A 17512-nucleotide genomic window follows, 5' to 3' on the forward strand; every position below is an offset into this window, starting at 1 on the left:
TCTCAAATTAATAAAAACACATTTTTAAAAATAAATCTGTGATTTTAATTCTCATATCCAAAACATAAACTCATGGAAGTGTTAACATATATTCCTCTTCCAATAGGCTGGAATGGAGACTAATAGTACAAAAATGGTAGAACAAGACTCAAATCCTTTTCTTTTTCTTTTTAAATATATTTTATTGATTTTTTTTACAGAGAGGAAAGGAGAGGGATAGAGAGTTAGAAACATCGATGAGAGAGAAACATCAATCAGCTGCCTCCTGCACAACCCCCCTACTGGGGATGTGCCTACAACCAAGGTGCATGTCCTTGACCAGAATTGAACCTGGGACCCTTCAGTCCACAGGCTGAAGCTCTTATAACCCTAGCCAAACTGGCTAGGCAAGGCTCAAATTTTGTTGCTTTAACTCTTTGTAAGAGAAAAGGTTCCCACTTTGAAAGGTTATTTTAAGATTTGCAGATTAAAATGGTTTTTAAAAATTAGATGTAAACCTTTCAAATTTAGAATGGTCTTTAAAGGTTAGAATGGTCTCTTTTTAATGTCTAAATTAGATTTATTAATTGGCATGCCAAATTGGAAAGAACCCAAACACCCTCTAACTGGTACGTGGAAAAACAAACTGTGGCACATCCACACATGTAGATAGTACCCACAGACACTATTCAGCAGTGGGAAAAAATGAACACATGTAGATAGTACCCACAGACACTATTCAGCAGTGGGAAAAAATGAGCACCTGCATACACAGCAGCATAGCTGAATCTCAAATGCATTTTAGTTGAATTTATTGGGGTGACATTGGTTAATAAAACTATATAGATTCCAGGTGTATAATACATCACCTGTATAGTGTATTGAGTGTTCACTGCCCCACGTCAAGTCCCCTTCCATCACCGCTAGAATGGTCTTTGGAGGTCATCTCTTCCAACCATTAAACTGACGTTTACATTATTTACTTATACATTATTTACTTATACTAAGTAGTGAACCAACTATGTTTAACCTTTACTTCATCACCTCGAGCCACAGATTTTCACTTTGAGCACCTACTGTGTGCCAACAGCCATGCCATCACTGGAGCTGCGGTGCTGCCCAAGACAGGCAAGGTCACTGTCCTCATGGAACTTGTTTGATGTAAATATATTGTTCCAGGAGTGAACAGTCCAATACACAGTGGGTGGCACCGCCACCTCATTCACACCTAGAAGGTCACGCTCACGGCCAAGCGAAAGCGCTGGGACCACGGCCGCTTCCTTCACTCTCCTCCAGTGGTTTGGGAGAGCCGGAAGTGCCCTCCTTCCCTGTCTGTTCCTTACAGTGTTGAGTTTTTAGAGCCAATCAGACCAAAATTAGGTTTACCTAGAACGGATCTTTTGATACACACAAAAAAAGTAGGATTTGAAAACTAGCAGACTTGAATGAAAAAATAAGAGTGTTTTTAATACAATAATACAAGTGCTATATAAACACTTTCCTTCCATTCGTTGTTTGTTTTCCTGGCTGGGTGATCATCTTAGCATCTCTCCCTCTTACATTTGCTTGTTAGGTCCGTCAGCTGGAATCCAGCCTTCTTCCCCCCATGCACCAAACACAGGTAAATGCATCAGGTGCTGTGAAGGCCACAGAGCAGGAGAAGCTGAGCTTGAAAAGAGACTGTGAACAGTTTCAAAAGGAAAGATCTCCTGCAAACAGGAAGGTGAGTTTTTACGCATTTATACCACATGTCTACGTTCTGACTGTGATGTGTTCCTACATGTGTGTTTCTTCCCCTGCCTGCTTCCAAGGAAGTGACCACAGTGGCCTATTTTTGTTCTCCCTTATGTCTATGCTCTTTGTAATCTTGTCAAAACAGTATACTTCTTTCTGATTGATGTTTGAAAAGGAGCCATTAACTTTAAGTTTTCATGAAGAAGACAGACAGTCATCTTTATTAGTATTATAAAGCCTCTCTAAGTTAGTATTATAGCCTGAAAACTAGGAACATTTTAAGGTCTGTATGATCTGTTGCTGGATCACAAAACAGCAGACAATTGTCGTACAGTTTCTGAGGGTCCGGAATTCAGAAGCCGCTTAGCTGAGTGCTCCTGGCTCAGGGTGTGTCATGAGGCTGCAGTCCAGATACCACCTGGGGATCCTCTTCAGGCTCATTCACACAACTGTTAGGAGGAGGCTTCTTTTCCTGCTGACTGACTGCCGGAGGCCTCAGCCCTCACACCCGGGCCCTTTTCTAAGGATGTGGCAGTGAGTGATACAAGAGATCCAAAAAAAACACCAGCACAGAATCTGTAGTACCTTTTATAAGCTAATCCCAGGAATGATTCACACCACTAGTTCTGCTCTATTCTGTTGCTCACCCAGACTCACCCTGGTAGAGTATGGGCTGGGATGATGCAAGACTGTGAAGACCAGGAAGGAGGGGCTCACAGGGGACCGTCTTGGAGGCTGGCTCCACCGTGGTTAAACTTTTATAACACAGTTCAGTCCTTTGTTTCATTAAGTTAGGAGTTCTGGACCTTATGACTCTGGGAGTTCTTGTTGTTACATGTTTTTTCTTTCTCTTTCTGAACTAAAACTGAGTTTTCACAGTTACCTTCCTCTTCTGAAACATATGGTTTGTTTAAAATCTGGTGAGAATAATGACCATTTACTTTGTTATAAGCGTGTGTTGTAGACCTTGCACCTGAAACTTGTATAATTTTGTTAACCAATGCACTTGAATAAATTCAATAAAAAGGAGGGGGAGGGAGGAGATCCAAGATGGCTGCGCCCAGGTGAACACCTAGCCGCAGCCGCACACAACAATTTCAATAAATTACAACTAAAATATAAAACGGACATTGCCCAGAACTACAGGAAGGTTGACTGACTGGAAATTCTACAGCGAGAAGCAAGGAGAAAACCAGAAGGAGGCGCGGAGGAGCTGGAAAAGCCCAAGGTACGGAGACACGCGGCGCGCGGAGAGGACGGAGCCGGAGAGGAGGGAGGCCGAGTGCCTGGCGGGCGTTCCCTAGCGGAAAGGAGATAAAACTCCGACTGTGCTGGGCCCCTGACTGCTCTGAACCCCAGTTTCAGGCCAGACCACGGGGACTCAGGCTCAGCCATAGGGAGCCGGGCTGTAAGGCGGAACCCCGGGGAGAGGCGAAAGGAGGTCCCGGAGGCGCGCACACTGCGCGCAGAGAAGGGACAGTCGGCTGTGCCGCGGGATTGCCCTGACGGGAAGGAGACCTGGGCTCCAGACTGCTCTGAACGCCACCTCCAACTCCACTTCCAATTGAACTGAACCCCAATACCGGACTCATTGGGGGAGAGCATAGACTGTTTGGCAGCAGGCGAAAATCAAGGGCACCTTTCTCTCAGAGGCGCCGGCAGCGAGCACTGAAGGACCTGCATAGGGCGGGGCTGACGGAAGCCAAAGCTGCAGGCTCCACCCTGAAATCCCGTCCCATCTGTAACTGCAAAATGCGACAACAAAATAGATCACAAACAAAAGAAATGGAGGACAAAAAGCGTCTGGATATAGAGTTCAAATCTACGCTTATAAGGTTTTTCAAGAATTTCCTAGAAAAGATGGACAAGGCCTATGAGGATATGAAAAGAGATCAACTAGAATTAATAAGGAGTCAACAAGAAATGATAAGGGATCAAAAAGAAATAAAGAATACATTGTCTGAAATAAAAAATATTTTACAGAGTCCTAAAAACAGAAGGGAAGATCGCAAGAATCAAGTCAAAGATTTGGAACATATAGAGCCAGAAGACAGTCCTCCACAGAAGCTAGAAGGCAAGAGAATCCAGAAAATTGAAGATAATGTAAGAAACCTCTGGGACAACTTCAAGCGAACCAACATCAGAATTATGGGGGTCCCAGAAGATGAGAGAGAGCAAGATATCGAAAACATACTGAAAGAAATAGTGACAGAAAACTTCCCCCACCTGGTGAAAGAATTAGACTTGCAAGTCCAGGAAGCACACAGAACTCCAAACAAAAGGAATCCAAAGAGGACCACACCGAGACACATCATTATTAAAATTCCAAGAGCAAAAGACAAAGAGAGAATATTAAAAGAAGCAAGAGCAAAGAAGGTAGTAACCTACAAAGGAGCACCTATACGATTGTCAGCTGACTTCTCAACAGAAACCATGCAGGCCAGAAGGGAATGGCAAGAAATATTCGGGGTGATGAATAGCAAAAACCTACAGCCAAAAATAATCTACCCAGCAAAGCTATCACTCAGGATCGAAGGCCAGATAAAGAGCTTCACTAATAAAAAAAAGCTAAAGGAGTTCATCACCGCCAAACCAGAATTATATGAATTGCTGAAGGGGGTTCTTTCAGAAGAGAAAGTAAACAAAGATAAAAATTATGAACAACAAATATGTAACTATCAACAAGTGAATCTAAAAACCAAGGAAATTTAAAAAATCTGATGAACAATATTAACTGTTGAATATAATAGAATCAGAGGTATGGAAGGGGAGTGAACTGTTTGTTCTTGGGGAAAAGGGGAGAGGGGGGCGTGGGAAGAGACTGAACATAAACTGTGCACCTATGGATGAGGACAATGGGGAGAGGGAAAAGGGCAGAGGGTGGGGTGGGAACCTGGTGGAGGAGAGCAATGGTGGGGGGGGGGGGGAGGAACATTTGTAATAATATAAACAATAAAAACTAAAAAAAAAAAAAAAAAAAAAAAAAAAAAGGGAGGGGGAGGGAAGAAGGCAGGTTGATTCTGTTAAAAAAAAATTTTAATTCATAATTTTTTTTAAGTTTGTGAAAATTATAATGAGCATTGGCAGTAAGAACACAGTGCTATAATGCTGAAATGTCATTTAATTTTAGGTATATTCAAATAAACTTTTCAGGAAAGACAGTGGGTTTCATTCAGCTGCTCACTAAGGCGAAAGTCTAATGATAAGTTTTAACATAAGAAATTTAACTGTACCTTGAGAGACTATACTCTTTTAACAGTTCTTACTACTCTCTTCATCTCTTTTGAAAGAAGCAAAAAATCAACATTTTAGAACATTGTCTAATATGTTGTACTTAGCAGTATTAATTATCACAGTGTGTGTTAATTAGATTCTTCCTGTAATAAAGAGAATTCCAGAAATGGGTACTCATAAAGTCTTTAAATTTTGCCTTTAAAATTGAGAAGGTAGTTATAAAATTTAGGTTTTATGTAGCCCCAGTTTTAAACCTTTAAACTTTGCCTTAAGATGATATTTTTTTCTACTGCAGACCCATAGTAGAGAATCATGACATTGATTTAGTGAAACATCAGCATTTTTTATTAATAAACGGTTCTACAACGTGTCAGAGTACATGGTAGGATAAGTATTATTTCTGAAAGTTTTCTCAGTGATATGTACTTATAACTATTATGCATGTATACCTACACGTGGGTGTGGGTGTGTTTTCTGGGTTGCACGGTAAAATGTATTTTATACAGTGAGTGGCATTGAAGTTGGAAAGCCAGCTCCCTTAAGGAATCTGCTCTACATAAGGAGTGGTGATTAAAACTAGACTACTTAAATGTAATACATGCACTGATTTAGACTGTTTGCTTTCCTTCAAGGAAATAATTCAGCTTTCTTCCAAGAGCTGAGATTTCTGACTAGCATAAACTTGTCAAAATAAAGTAGAGCAACTCAGATGGGTTTGTTTTGTTTTAAAGGGAATTTTTGTTTGTTTGTTTTTTAACAGGTCAGTCAAATGAATTCCCTTGAACGAGAATTAGAAACAATTCATTTGGAAACTGAAGGCCTGAATATGAAACAAGTAAAACTGGATGAGCAGCTAATGGAGGTAAGCTTTTCAGTAAATGGCCTTAGCTATGAAGAATATTTTAATCCATGAATGAGCCATTTGTTGGAAGAAACTAGCATAGCATTGAATTCGTCTTATGAAAAAGTGAAAATCTAAGTATGCTGCCAACCAAGCTGAATTCTTTGGTCTCTCTAAACATGTTTGATGGACATTTTAGCTTAATACACAGTCATAGGAACTCATACTGCTTTACAGAGGAAGGAACAATGTTGATTATCATAAAACATAAGGACCTCAGCAGGGATTCTGTCCAAAACTATCCAAGAAACCTATGGCTCTCTCACTGTTGCTATGGTTGTAATGATTTCCTGATACCTTCCATATTATAGTGTGCTATAGATATGATTGCTCTCTAACCTGTTCAGTTAGGAAATCCATGCAGAGAATATGAGAACATTAGCATTTAGAAGTTTTAACTTTCAAGTATTGCCACTGCTCATTCCATTAGTAATTCAGCACTAACTTGGGAGAGGGAGAGCTGCTACTATAAAGATGGGTTTGTGAAACTGGACTTTGGGTTTCAGTTTACTAGATTCTTTCTGAATACTGAGAACCATTAGAGGCTGTGAAACAACTTAGGTACAGGTCCTCCTGGATAAGTTATAATTTCATTGAGATACTTGGCTTTAGGTAGGTGAAAATATTAATCCAATGTTTAGTGAACTGTAAAATCTCTAAAAGGTAGAGAGGCATGAGTAGGAAATGTCTTTTTTTGTGCTCTAAAAAAGTACAAATATTTTTAAGCCAGGATTATAGGAAGGGAGAGATATGTTTACATAATTTTGTGAAGCTGGGCACATGCAAAGGTAACTTTAAATAGATGCTTGGGTTTTAAATGTGAAATATGGGTAAATATATCACATTGACATTTTAAAAAAATATATATTTTATTGATTTTACCCAGAGAGGAATTGAGAGGGATAGAGTTAGAAACGTCGGTGAGAGAGAAACATCGATCAGCTGCCTCCTGCACAACCCCCACTGGGGATGTGCCCGCAACCAAGGTACGTGTCCCCGACCGGAATTGAACCTGGGACCCTTCAGTCTGCAGGCCGACGCTCTAGCCACTGAGACAAACCGGTTTCGGCTCACATTGACATTTAAATGACCACTGAGGTTTCTGTCACTTTCATATCCCCTGATTTTATCCACTAATAGAGAGATTAGTGAGCTATAAATAGTGAAATCCAAACCATTTTCTCTCTCTGACAGCATATAATAAATGTGTTCAAAACCTTGAGCTGTGGGCTGTGTTTAGATGTAGATATGCTTTTCTGATGAAATAATTACATACTCTAATGAATAACATAGCTGACGCTGAGACTGACATGTCTAATACCAAGTTGAAAGTGACAGGGTATACTTAATCAATGCTGGAGCCTCTCCCAGCACTGCCAACAGGCCAGTTCTCCCACCTGCTCTCGGAAGCCCCTTACCTCCCAACCCCATTTTGTTATTTGCTGCCCTACGCAATTTTCCCTCGTTATTTTTCTCCCTGATCTAATAGTAAATATTTACAAATGGATGAGGGAGTATACTTGGCACTAGAGCTGAATAAAGAAAAAGCATGAATGTTTTATTGGAACACTGGAAAGAACATCTTATACACTATTGTAACAAAACTTCCTTTAGGAAAATAAGACTACGCTATTAACTCTGTATAAATCTATACAAATTGGATTATTTGGTAGTTTTATTGACTTATAATCCACATATTACAATTCACCTATTTAAAATGTACAACTCAATGTTTTTTTGGTGTATTGTTTATTTTTAAATGTGTGATAAATATATACATAAAATTTGCCATTTTCACCATTTTGAAGTATACAATGCAATGGTGTTAATTACATTCATGATGTTCTACAACCATCACCACCTACTTCCAAATATTTTTATTATCTGTACAATTTATATACTCAAAAATGTAACTGTTGGTCCTTTGTAAGTTCTTACGGACTAGAGTACACATATTCAGGTATATAATATACCAAATTTGTACTCTTCTTTCTCTTTTTGTAACTAATGCTTTTCTTCTCTTTATAACTCCTGTAATTTTCTTTTGTTTTTGTTTTGTCTGTGGCTAACCTGTACCTAGAACTCTGTGGTTGGAACTAGCAGAGAAGGGTGCAGTTCTCTGCCTGAGCTAGTGTGTGAAGGTAGAACATTCTCTTTCAATGAATTTCGTAGCATGGAGACATCTCATTAAATTCCTTGTCCATGTAATCATTTCTAAGTTAATAAGTACGTCAGGTAAGAGCCAATATTCATTTTCATTTTGCTTTAACTGTGGAATATGTTTATATTTACATAGGTTTGTCCTCAGTATCTAAAACTCAGTGTTTGAAGACATGTGATGAAAGCCATCCCAATGTTATAACATCATGGGATTTATAATTCTCCATATACTACTTTATTCCTGAAAATAAAGTGGGGGCTTTTCTGAATCTATGGCCCACCTTAGAAATTCAGATTTAAAGAAATGGATAGTGGCTCTGAAGTTTCATGATAACACGTCACTACAGTTGTGTCTTAGAGACCCTGTTTCCCTTCTCACAGGCCTGGGGGTCCTACCTGAGTTTAGTACTTGGTCATGTTTGTTGCCTGCCTCTCATCGAGTCCTGTGTGCTGCTGAAATGTGTCAACAGATGTGAACTGGCATGCTTCTTGGCCAAATGCAGTGCACTCTCTGCTCCTTCTCCCTCTCCCCAACCTTGATTGGCATGTGATAACATATCATTTCCTCATTATCTTCAACAAATACTTGCATTCCATGTACTTCAATTCCCAGATGTTCTATGATATCTTTCTCCCCATTGTCTACTCCAACCCTGGTGGTGGATGTTGTTTCTTGAAGAGGGATAAGTAAAAAAGTTCTAGTGTAAGTATAAAATGAAGTAGGATTCAAACATTATGGACGTCATGTACCTCATATTCTTATAGTCACTCAAGAGTGAGGAAGAACAATTTTAAGTCTAAAACTTTTAAGAAGGCCTGATTTATTTTTTTAATCTTTATTGTTGAAAGTATTACATATGTCCTTCTTTTTTCCCCATTGACCCCCTCCACCTGATACCTCACTCCCCCAGGCCTTCACCATACTGTAATCTGTATCCATTGGTTACGCATTTTTTCGCCTAAGCAAAATGATGCATCCAATTTGCTTCTTACTCGGGCTCAAGCATTATCCTGATTTGCAAGTTATCAGTGGGTCAGGCTTCATTGCTCTCTGCTTAACATGCCTGTGACGGAAGGGCAGCTCTGTGACAAAGGGGCAGCTCTGTGTCTGAGGGGCAGCTCTGTGACGGAAGGCACTGCCGCTGACCAGGGCTGTGCCCTTCTCCTCCAGATGCAGCACCCGAGGTCCACTGTGATGCTTAGCCCACCCCCTCACGCACTGGATCTGCAGCTTCTCCAGCAGCAAGCCTGTCCCATGGTGCCCAGGGAGCAGTTTCTGCAGCTCCAACACCAGCTGCTGCAGGCGGAAAGGATAAGCCAGCGCCTGCAGGAGGAACCTGAAAACAGAACCTCTGAAACCAACACACCACAGGTAGGAGGCTTCTCCCCCTGTATTAGAAACTCAGATCACCTCATTTGATTTTACCTGTTTGCTTGAAGTTATGCCAGTCGAAAGGTGGAGATAAAGAATGTAAAATCTTCTGTTGGAGATTACACCTTACCTGTCTTACAAATCCACTGAGGTGCAGTGCCTTTTTTGTTTTGTTTTGTTTTGTTCAGTGCTGCTTTTGAGTGCTCAGCTTCTCAGCTGGGTAAGAAGTGTTCTGAGTCTATTTTGCACATTCATAATTGATGAAGTATCAGGATCACTTGCACATAGTGAACAATTGACCTAATATTCTTCTCTGATGCCAAAATATTACAGAATTCAAGTGCAACTCTAGGATACGCATAACTTCCTGGGTTTTCTTGGTCAGAGGGGTGCAGCCTGCTGATTCCATGGAATTCACAGCTGGGGACTTCTCACAACTAACAAAGTTGAATGTCTCTTTAGATAACATAGTTCACTTAAACTAGAGTTTTTCAAAAATAATTTTTTATATAATGTAGTTTAAGATTTTAAAAAAATATCTTCCCCTTTCCTTTCAATTAACATTATCCCAGCTCACCTCCAGGCACAATCTTATATCGCCTAGATTTTCAAATAGTTATTTCTCTTCATTCATAATCACCCCTTTCCAGAAATCTTTTACTATTTGGTCTTGCACATTTGGTTTACTCAGAACTAAAAATAAAATTTTAAATACTCAGTTTATAAAATTCTAAATTAATTCTTTCTGGTTTGGATGCTTTTCTTTTTTCAAATACTTTGCTTCTCAGTTAACATTTGATAAAAGAGTTTCCCAACTCTTTTTCTGTAATCCCCTCGAAGTGGCTTTGCAAAGTCACATTAACACTATAATTAAACATTAGAGCAGTTGTCTTTTCCTCTCCTAATACGTATCTATGCTTTGTCATGATGTACTTCTGTCCTCTATTCTTGCCAACAAAACCGTAACAATTTTTTTTCTTTTGTGCTTTAAAATCCATGTCTTTAGAAGCTTACTATACACTCCACTTCAATGAAATATTAAAATTAAATTCTTGAATAAAAATTGTGGGGGTGAGGTATTAGATGCTTTAACTCTTCATTACAGAGTTGAATTATAAAACCTTGACCTCAAATTTACTGGACATTTTAAATCAATGATTAGGCTAAGACTCTGCTCACTGCTTTCTCAAACACAGCATTTTCAAAGCATGCTCTTCCCACCAAGGTTTAAAAATAAATATCCTAGTACTCCAATTACTTCAGGATTAGGTAGACAGAAAAGGTTACAATTTTTATACTTTAAAAAACAATCTCTCTGGTCAGAGGGACTGCTTATGCTCTCACTAGAATGCTACTACTGGTTCTCCTGTTTCTGTAACTGAGCTGACACTACTTTTAAGAATATTATTAGAATCTGCATGCTGTCTCTGGTGCATGCAGTGATGTGATTTCTTCTCTCTTTATGTTGCTTGCATGTGTGGTGTTGATGTGTGTGCTTTTAAAACTTGTTTGCATTATAAATGTGTGAATTTAGACTCCCCCCAAAAAACATATTCTGGACATCAGGGTGAAGTGTACCACTTGCCTTCTTTCTCTAGGCCTTGCTACCGGAGCAGCGAGCAGTGCATGCAGATTCCTACAGAAGGATTGGGCACCTGTGAACACTGGGCTGCTATTGATGGCATTTCTTACCATGGCAGATACTCAAATGCACACACCCACACACCACACATACCACACAACACAGAGACATAAGCTGAGGAATGTTTTGGAATCAAGTGCTCTTTTAAATTATCATTATTATTATTATTAATTATTATGCCTTTGCAGTATTCTGTCTCTTATTTATTTATGTAGAAATGACAAATTTTGTGGATCAAATTCACAAATTTCAGCTTGTTACAAATCATTTTATTTATATCATTTAAAGAGTGGGTTTAAGGTTCTTTTGAAAGGATGTGTTTCTATATATTTTCTCATTCCATATGTTGTAACTATTTTTAATAAAAGGTACTACTTTTATATATGGAATTTGAAGAAAATCAGGGTTTATTTATACTGTTTTGTATAAGATGTACAGTACTTTTCTGACAGGAAAAAGGAAAATTTTGATGAAACAATAAAATAAATTTTAAATATGACTGCCTTTGTTTTTCCTCTTTCCCATTCTTTTGCCCATGCTCCATGTTATTTGAATTAATTAACTGTTGTTTTTTATTTGTTTAGTTTAGTATTTTTGAAGGCAAGTGGAAATCAGGCACTTTCTATTTTTAGTTTAAATTTTAAAAAGGTATTATATCTTAAAATATAGGATTTTTTAAAAAGCTGGATGCTCTCAAAGTCTGATTTCCTGAAATTTACTTTCTACATTATGCTTTTGCCTACTATGATTTTTATCTTCAAGTCAGTCTCATATTTAGTTGTTCCTCTTATGTTTGAAAAAATGCTTTTAATAATCAAACAGATGTTGGCTTTCAACTCATATTTGGTCATTCTGCGTGCTTTTTAAAGGATGCCTTTTTGAGAATATTTTTAAAAGCTGGTTATGCCATCAGCCACTAACACCTGCTTAACATTTGAAGAACCTTTTAAAATCTGAAACTCCTTCTGTGAACATTTTGGAGGACTGTGGGGAGGGGCAGTCAACTGTACTCTAAATCTCTCCCCAGAGCCCACATATTCCTTGATCTGTCACTGTTTTGTGAGGAGAGGAGAAACCAGAGCTCTTTTGCTGCCCTATTTTATCTAGGAGTTGTTTGTGGGGAGAAGATTCTTAATTTTCAATCTGTTCCGATGATAAATCCATCCTCCAATCCAGATGTTTGCCTCACATTGACAAGTCAAACTGGAAACAGATGAGGAGAGTAACTGGGAAGAAGCTGATTTTCACTAACACCTCCCTTGTAATCGACCATTTCGAAGGAAAAACAAACATGCTTATTGCAAGCTGATTGGAGATGTTAGACAACCCTGAATACACTCAGTTTTTGTTTTTTTGTTAAAGAGGCCCACAGGATTGCAAAGACCCAAATCACAGATGGAAGGTTAATATCCATATTTTAATTTACGTTAGATACCTATTTTATAATACAAAAAGCACACACAGGTATTAAATTATGGGTCTTAAGAATTTTGCTTTATCTGAGGGGAAGATGGTAACACAGGTAAGATTCTTTTTTTTTAATCTTTGATTCTTCCTCTGATAGGATTAGTCTTCTAACATGTGCAACCCATGCAGGGCTCAGAACTCCATTTCATAAGAAACCCACCCTTCCTGTTACAGAGGCAAATAGTTGCTCTCCTTTCTCTAGACATCTTATGTGGGAAATAAACTAATAGTGTTTTCATTTCAGTGTGGCATGATTTCCAAATGAAAATATGTTTTTTCCCCTTCAGGAAAACCAGGAACTAATGATAACTGCCATGGAGGAACGAATGATGGAAGTTGAACAGAAGTTGAAATTGGTGAAAAGGCTTCTTCAGGAGAAAGTAAATCAGCTCAAAGAACAAGTGAGCTTCCAAGGTCATCTCCACCCACCCACCTTACATTCCACTTTTAACTCCAGTTTTACATTTCTTTATTGCCATTAACTTAACTGTTGTCTAATAAAGGCAAATTCTACTGTGAAAGTATAGAAGAATTTAGGACTCACATTCCCCTATTCCCTTGAAAAATATGAAACCTGTATTGTACATTACTTTTTTCTGAAACTCTTTTAAGACATATATTTGTCCACAATTTTTAAAATGTGTATTTGCTAACAGTGACTCTCAGATTTTTTTTAATCAAGACAGGAAATATATCTACTTAAATAAACAGAAAATTTATATTGTTAAAAATTTGGATAATATATAGAACTTTAGCTTTCCTGTTTGTAACAGCCATGACAACCTCAAAAAATACCTTATTGTTATAACCAGACTCAAAAGGCTATGCTTTGAATTAGAATGCAGACCCTGAGATCCAAGATCACCAAGCAGCCTGAACCTTTTCACCTTCTGGTGGCAGGTATGGCCTCTGTGTTTAGAAATTATATGTGCATCCACTGGAGAGACATCAACAAGGACTCGGTTTTTAAAAAGTTTGAGTTGAACTGGTTGGGGTTAACAAAAAAAAAAATGTCGGTTAGGCAGAAGGAAGTTGTCCAGCATTGTTTTCTAGATACATAAAATTAGGAAGAATAATCCAAGACGGGGTCTTAATGCAGAGGTAGACAGGAGCTTTCCCTTGTCCTTTGTCTTAAGACACAGAATGAAAAGAAAAAGTCCTGTAAAATAACCGTTTATTGATTCACCCCTCTAATCATTAATTAATTCAGTACATACCGTGTTTCCCCGAAAATAAGACCTAGTGCATGGAAAGATAAGGCATCCCCTGAAAATACAACCTAGCGCAATTTTGGGAGAAAAAAACTAATATAAGACACTGTCTTATTTTCCAGGAAACAGGGTAGCTACTATGTGCCAGGTACTGTTCTGAGCACTAGGCGTACAGAAGTGAACAAAACAATATCTCTGCCCACATGTAGTGTAGTTCACCTACAAAGTACTGAGCATATGGCCAGCAGTATCAAAAATAAAGAAAACGGTGTCCACTCTATTTTCAGTGGAGGGGAACACAAAAGGAATCCTTGATGCAACCCAGTGAGTTTAAAGAACGTTTCCTAAAGACCTCAAATCTAGTATTGTGGGTTGAGTAAGATTTTAACAGGTGGAGAAATGTAGGAAGGGCGTTCTGTGCTATGGAAACAACATGGAGTTATGACAACATACGGGGTGTGGACATCTGCAAACATTTTGGCATTAATAGTTTGACATAGCATTGTCCAGGGAGAAGCAGGAGGAGAAACTAGAGAGACGGGGAGGGGCTGGCAGTAGCTTATATGCTGAGCCATGGAGTTTGAATGTCATTCTTAAAGAATCATCAACGTGTCTTTTAATGGAAAGGAGGGAGGGAAAAACTTGTATTAGAACAATCCAATGGAGAATAGGTTAGTATGTTACACTCACCAGTCATCTAGCTTCTACATCCTTGCCCTATGAAATGCTAATGAATTAATTAGCCATTCTTTAGACCCCTTCAGCCTTTACACTTTTAGATGTCCTGTTTGAAATTGGGTGTAAATGAGGAGTTAGAGGTGTAATGAGGGAAGAGGGGTTAGAAAATATTGACAGAAGCAATAATAAAATTATCCCAACGCTGCTGAAGAGTTTTCCACCCTAACCTAGACTATGTGTTCTAACTATAATTATTAGAATATATCTTGTGGACAAGGCTCTATGCAAGAGAGGAAGAATTAAGGAAAATCTTATCTATTTGTTATAACACATGAGCCACATTTTAAAATAATCAGTAGGTTGTAGTTATGAATGGGAAGCTCAAACATCTACTGTTAAGAACGGAGTTAAACACAGTCTCACCCTAAAACTCAGAAATTTTAAGTTTATAAATTATAATATTTTTAGAGAATAAATAATACCCAATTTATTTAGGTGGAAAACACTTTCATTTTTTAACCCATAAATGCCAATTTGTTCTTTCTATTAGTGACTTCTACAAACATATAATGCAAAGCAACAGCCTGGAACAAGTGGATTTGCTCCACTTGTCCCTCTAATGCAAATCTGATATTAAAGCTGTATTGTAAAATAAAAGAAAATAATTGATAGGAGCCATTTGCCTTTATAAACAACTGTCCTTATGTCAGGCTTTAAAAGAATTACAGAAATGGAGTCAAGATGTTTCTGGTTCTGTTTCTAGCTCTGCAAGAATACTACAGCAGATGCAATGGTGAAGGATTTGTATGTTGAAAATGCCCAGTTGTTGAAAGCTCTGGAAATGACTGAACAGCGACAAAAAACAGCCGAGAAGAAAAATTACCTCTTGGAAGAGAAGATTGCCAGCCTCAGTAATATAGTCAGGAATCTGACACCAGCACCATTGACTTCTACCCCTCCCTTGAGGTCATAGCAAAGCCAAAGGATACACTCATGTTTGTGCACTTTACTGAAATGGATGGAACATTTCAGTGGGTTCTCTCAACATTTTATCCTTTTTTTTTTTTTTTTTTTTTTAAATACTAGAGGCCCGATGCACAAAGGTTTGTGCAAGAGTAGGCCTTCCTTATCCCAGCTGCCAGCACTGGCTTCCTTCTGGCACCCGGGACCCGGGCAGCTTCCCTCCGGCCACCCTCAAGCACCTGGTACCCGGGGATCGGAGCTTCACTTCAGCCTGGCTTCATCCAGCTGGATGTCCAATCTAATTAGCATATTGCCCTTTTATTATTTATAGATAAGAAACAATTAATGGCTTCAAGATAAGCCTAACCTAAAACTTCTAGCAACAAAATTGGAGTTTCCATTCATTGTAACAGACTTTAATGGGAGTTGCAAACAAATATTCACATATTTCATTGTTTGAAGTGTTCTCAAGTCTTGAATTTTTAAATATTTTATTAGCCACCAAGAAGGTAAATATTAACAGCAATTTAAGAACCTTAAAACTCCAGTTTTTAATGAGTTTTAAAAAAATAATTATTAAATTCCAGATATTTTTAAGTTTGAGATCTAATTAATTTTGTTGTTTTGATCTTTATTTGAAGGCAAGTATATGCCTTCTTAATATTTAAATATGGGAAAGTCCTTCTGTTTCATTCTTTGAATGAATTGGTAGACTTTCTGCTTGGTAACAGAAACTGGGCTCAATTACCACTGAGGTCAGAAAAGCCAGCGTTCATAGAGCTTTACCTTCTACCACGTGTGACAGTGTTATCACTCTTGCTGTGTTATAGATATAAAACTGATTTACCCAACTGCACTGTTAACTAATGTTAAAACTTTACTTTCTTTAAACAGTCTTTTTCTCTCCTTCTTGTAAGCTTCATTCGGGAGCTTGTCTAAAAAACAAACAAAAAAATGGATAAGGCCATGTCCTTAAAGCATTTGACCTACAGGAAGGCACTGGACAAACCACTGGGAAAACAGCCAGATAAGCACACCATGTGGGTTTCAGTCTCTCCAAAGTCTTGTCTTGGAATTCATGAGATTACATATGGGGTTGCCTCAAGAACTCAGGGAATAATACTTTAAACTGTCTTTTTGAAAAAACATAGGTCCTCTTTACAAATTTAAAATGTATAAAGCATGTGAACATATTTATTTGTCTTACGTTAAGAGCCATAGTGGGATTTTTATTTCTATACTTCAGTAAATATAATATTCTTGGGGGAAAAGGCCTTGGTTTTAATTTATAGAGTAATTATTATTTACTTGTTTGTTCCACACTTCCTACTCCTCTACACCTCAAATATGATAAGAATTTCTTCCTGTGATAAGCATTGGCATACTCTCTGAGGTAAAGAGGTGCCAAATAGGATTTCCCACTCAGTCTCAAGACTAGAACTTGTAGAACAGTAAACATTGTAGACTGGATAGCTTTTTGCCCCCCAAGTAAAAGCTATGTGGTAGCCGACATCAGCCAGCAGTTGGTGGAAGACTTTATTAGCTGTAGAACACTAACAAAGCTTATCACAATCACCTATTTGTTTTTGTGGGAGAGCAATTAGATAAGAAATATTCACTTAGATATATCCCTGGAAGGCCAAACCCATTGATTTACAAGAGGTATAACAGCAAAAGCAGACACTGATTTATGGGCAGGAACAAAAGATGAAGCCTAAGAAGTCACATGTTAGAAACTCAATCATAGCACAATTTGCTTCAAGAAACTTTAGAGTTCCTCCAGGCCTAACCACCTACCATTAGTCCCACCTGCCAACATGAGAGTCCTTACTACAAGAGTCTTGACAGAGTATGGGAGTTTATACTCATGAAGCAAACATTTTCATTTTTAGACAGCTTTTATAAGAAAATCCTGATTTCCTCCCGGACAAATAATTTTAATCCTTCCCTACAATTGTACCTCAAAGTATCTGATATCTGCCTTCCCTCATCTTTTTTTTCCAGGGCAAATATTACTACTAAATGCAACTACTTTTACCGCATTCAATTTAACAGAGAATATTTTTCACTTTTAAAACTATGGTTAGGCGTAGGGCCCAGTGGTCAGCAAACTCATTAGTTAACAGAGCCAAATATCAACAGTACAACGATTAAATATCTTTTGAGAGCCA

The 17512-nt window shown here is 38.2% G+C and overlaps 1 protein-coding gene across 11 annotated transcripts in view; it reads left to right on the forward strand.

The window, feature by feature from the left end:
• Positions 1 to 17512, forward strand: part of NIN (ninein) — a 103073-nt gene that overhangs the window by 83743 nt on the left and 1818 nt on the right. For 4 of the 11 annotated variants that reach the window (XM_045580903.1, XM_045580886.1, XM_045580893.1 and 1 more), the window contains 5 exons: positions 1553 to 1702; positions 5708 to 5809; positions 9180 to 9380; positions 12777 to 12890; positions 15142 to 17443. In XM_045580903.1, coding sequence (XP_045436859.1) covers positions 1553 to 1702; positions 5708 to 5809; positions 9180 to 9380; positions 12777 to 12890; positions 15142 to 15351 — 777 coding nt within the window. In that variant the 3' untranslated portion in view covers positions 15352 to 17443. Of the gene's footprint in view, positions 1 to 1552; positions 1703 to 5707; positions 5810 to 7928; positions 7990 to 9179; positions 9381 to 10978; positions 11522 to 12776; positions 13014 to 15141; positions 17444 to 17512 lie in introns of those variants that run through there. The other 7 variants (XM_045580916.1, XM_045580922.1, XM_045580912.1 and 4 more) reach the window with 5 other exon arrangements.

The sequence above is a fragment of the Pipistrellus kuhlii genome, unplaced genomic scaffold (assembly GCF_014108245.1).
Source record: "Pipistrellus kuhlii isolate mPipKuh1 unplaced genomic scaffold, mPipKuh1.p scaffold_m20_p_1, whole genome shotgun sequence".
In the NCBI taxonomy this organism is placed as follows: domain Eukaryota; kingdom Metazoa; phylum Chordata; class Mammalia; order Chiroptera; family Vespertilionidae; genus Pipistrellus; species Pipistrellus kuhlii.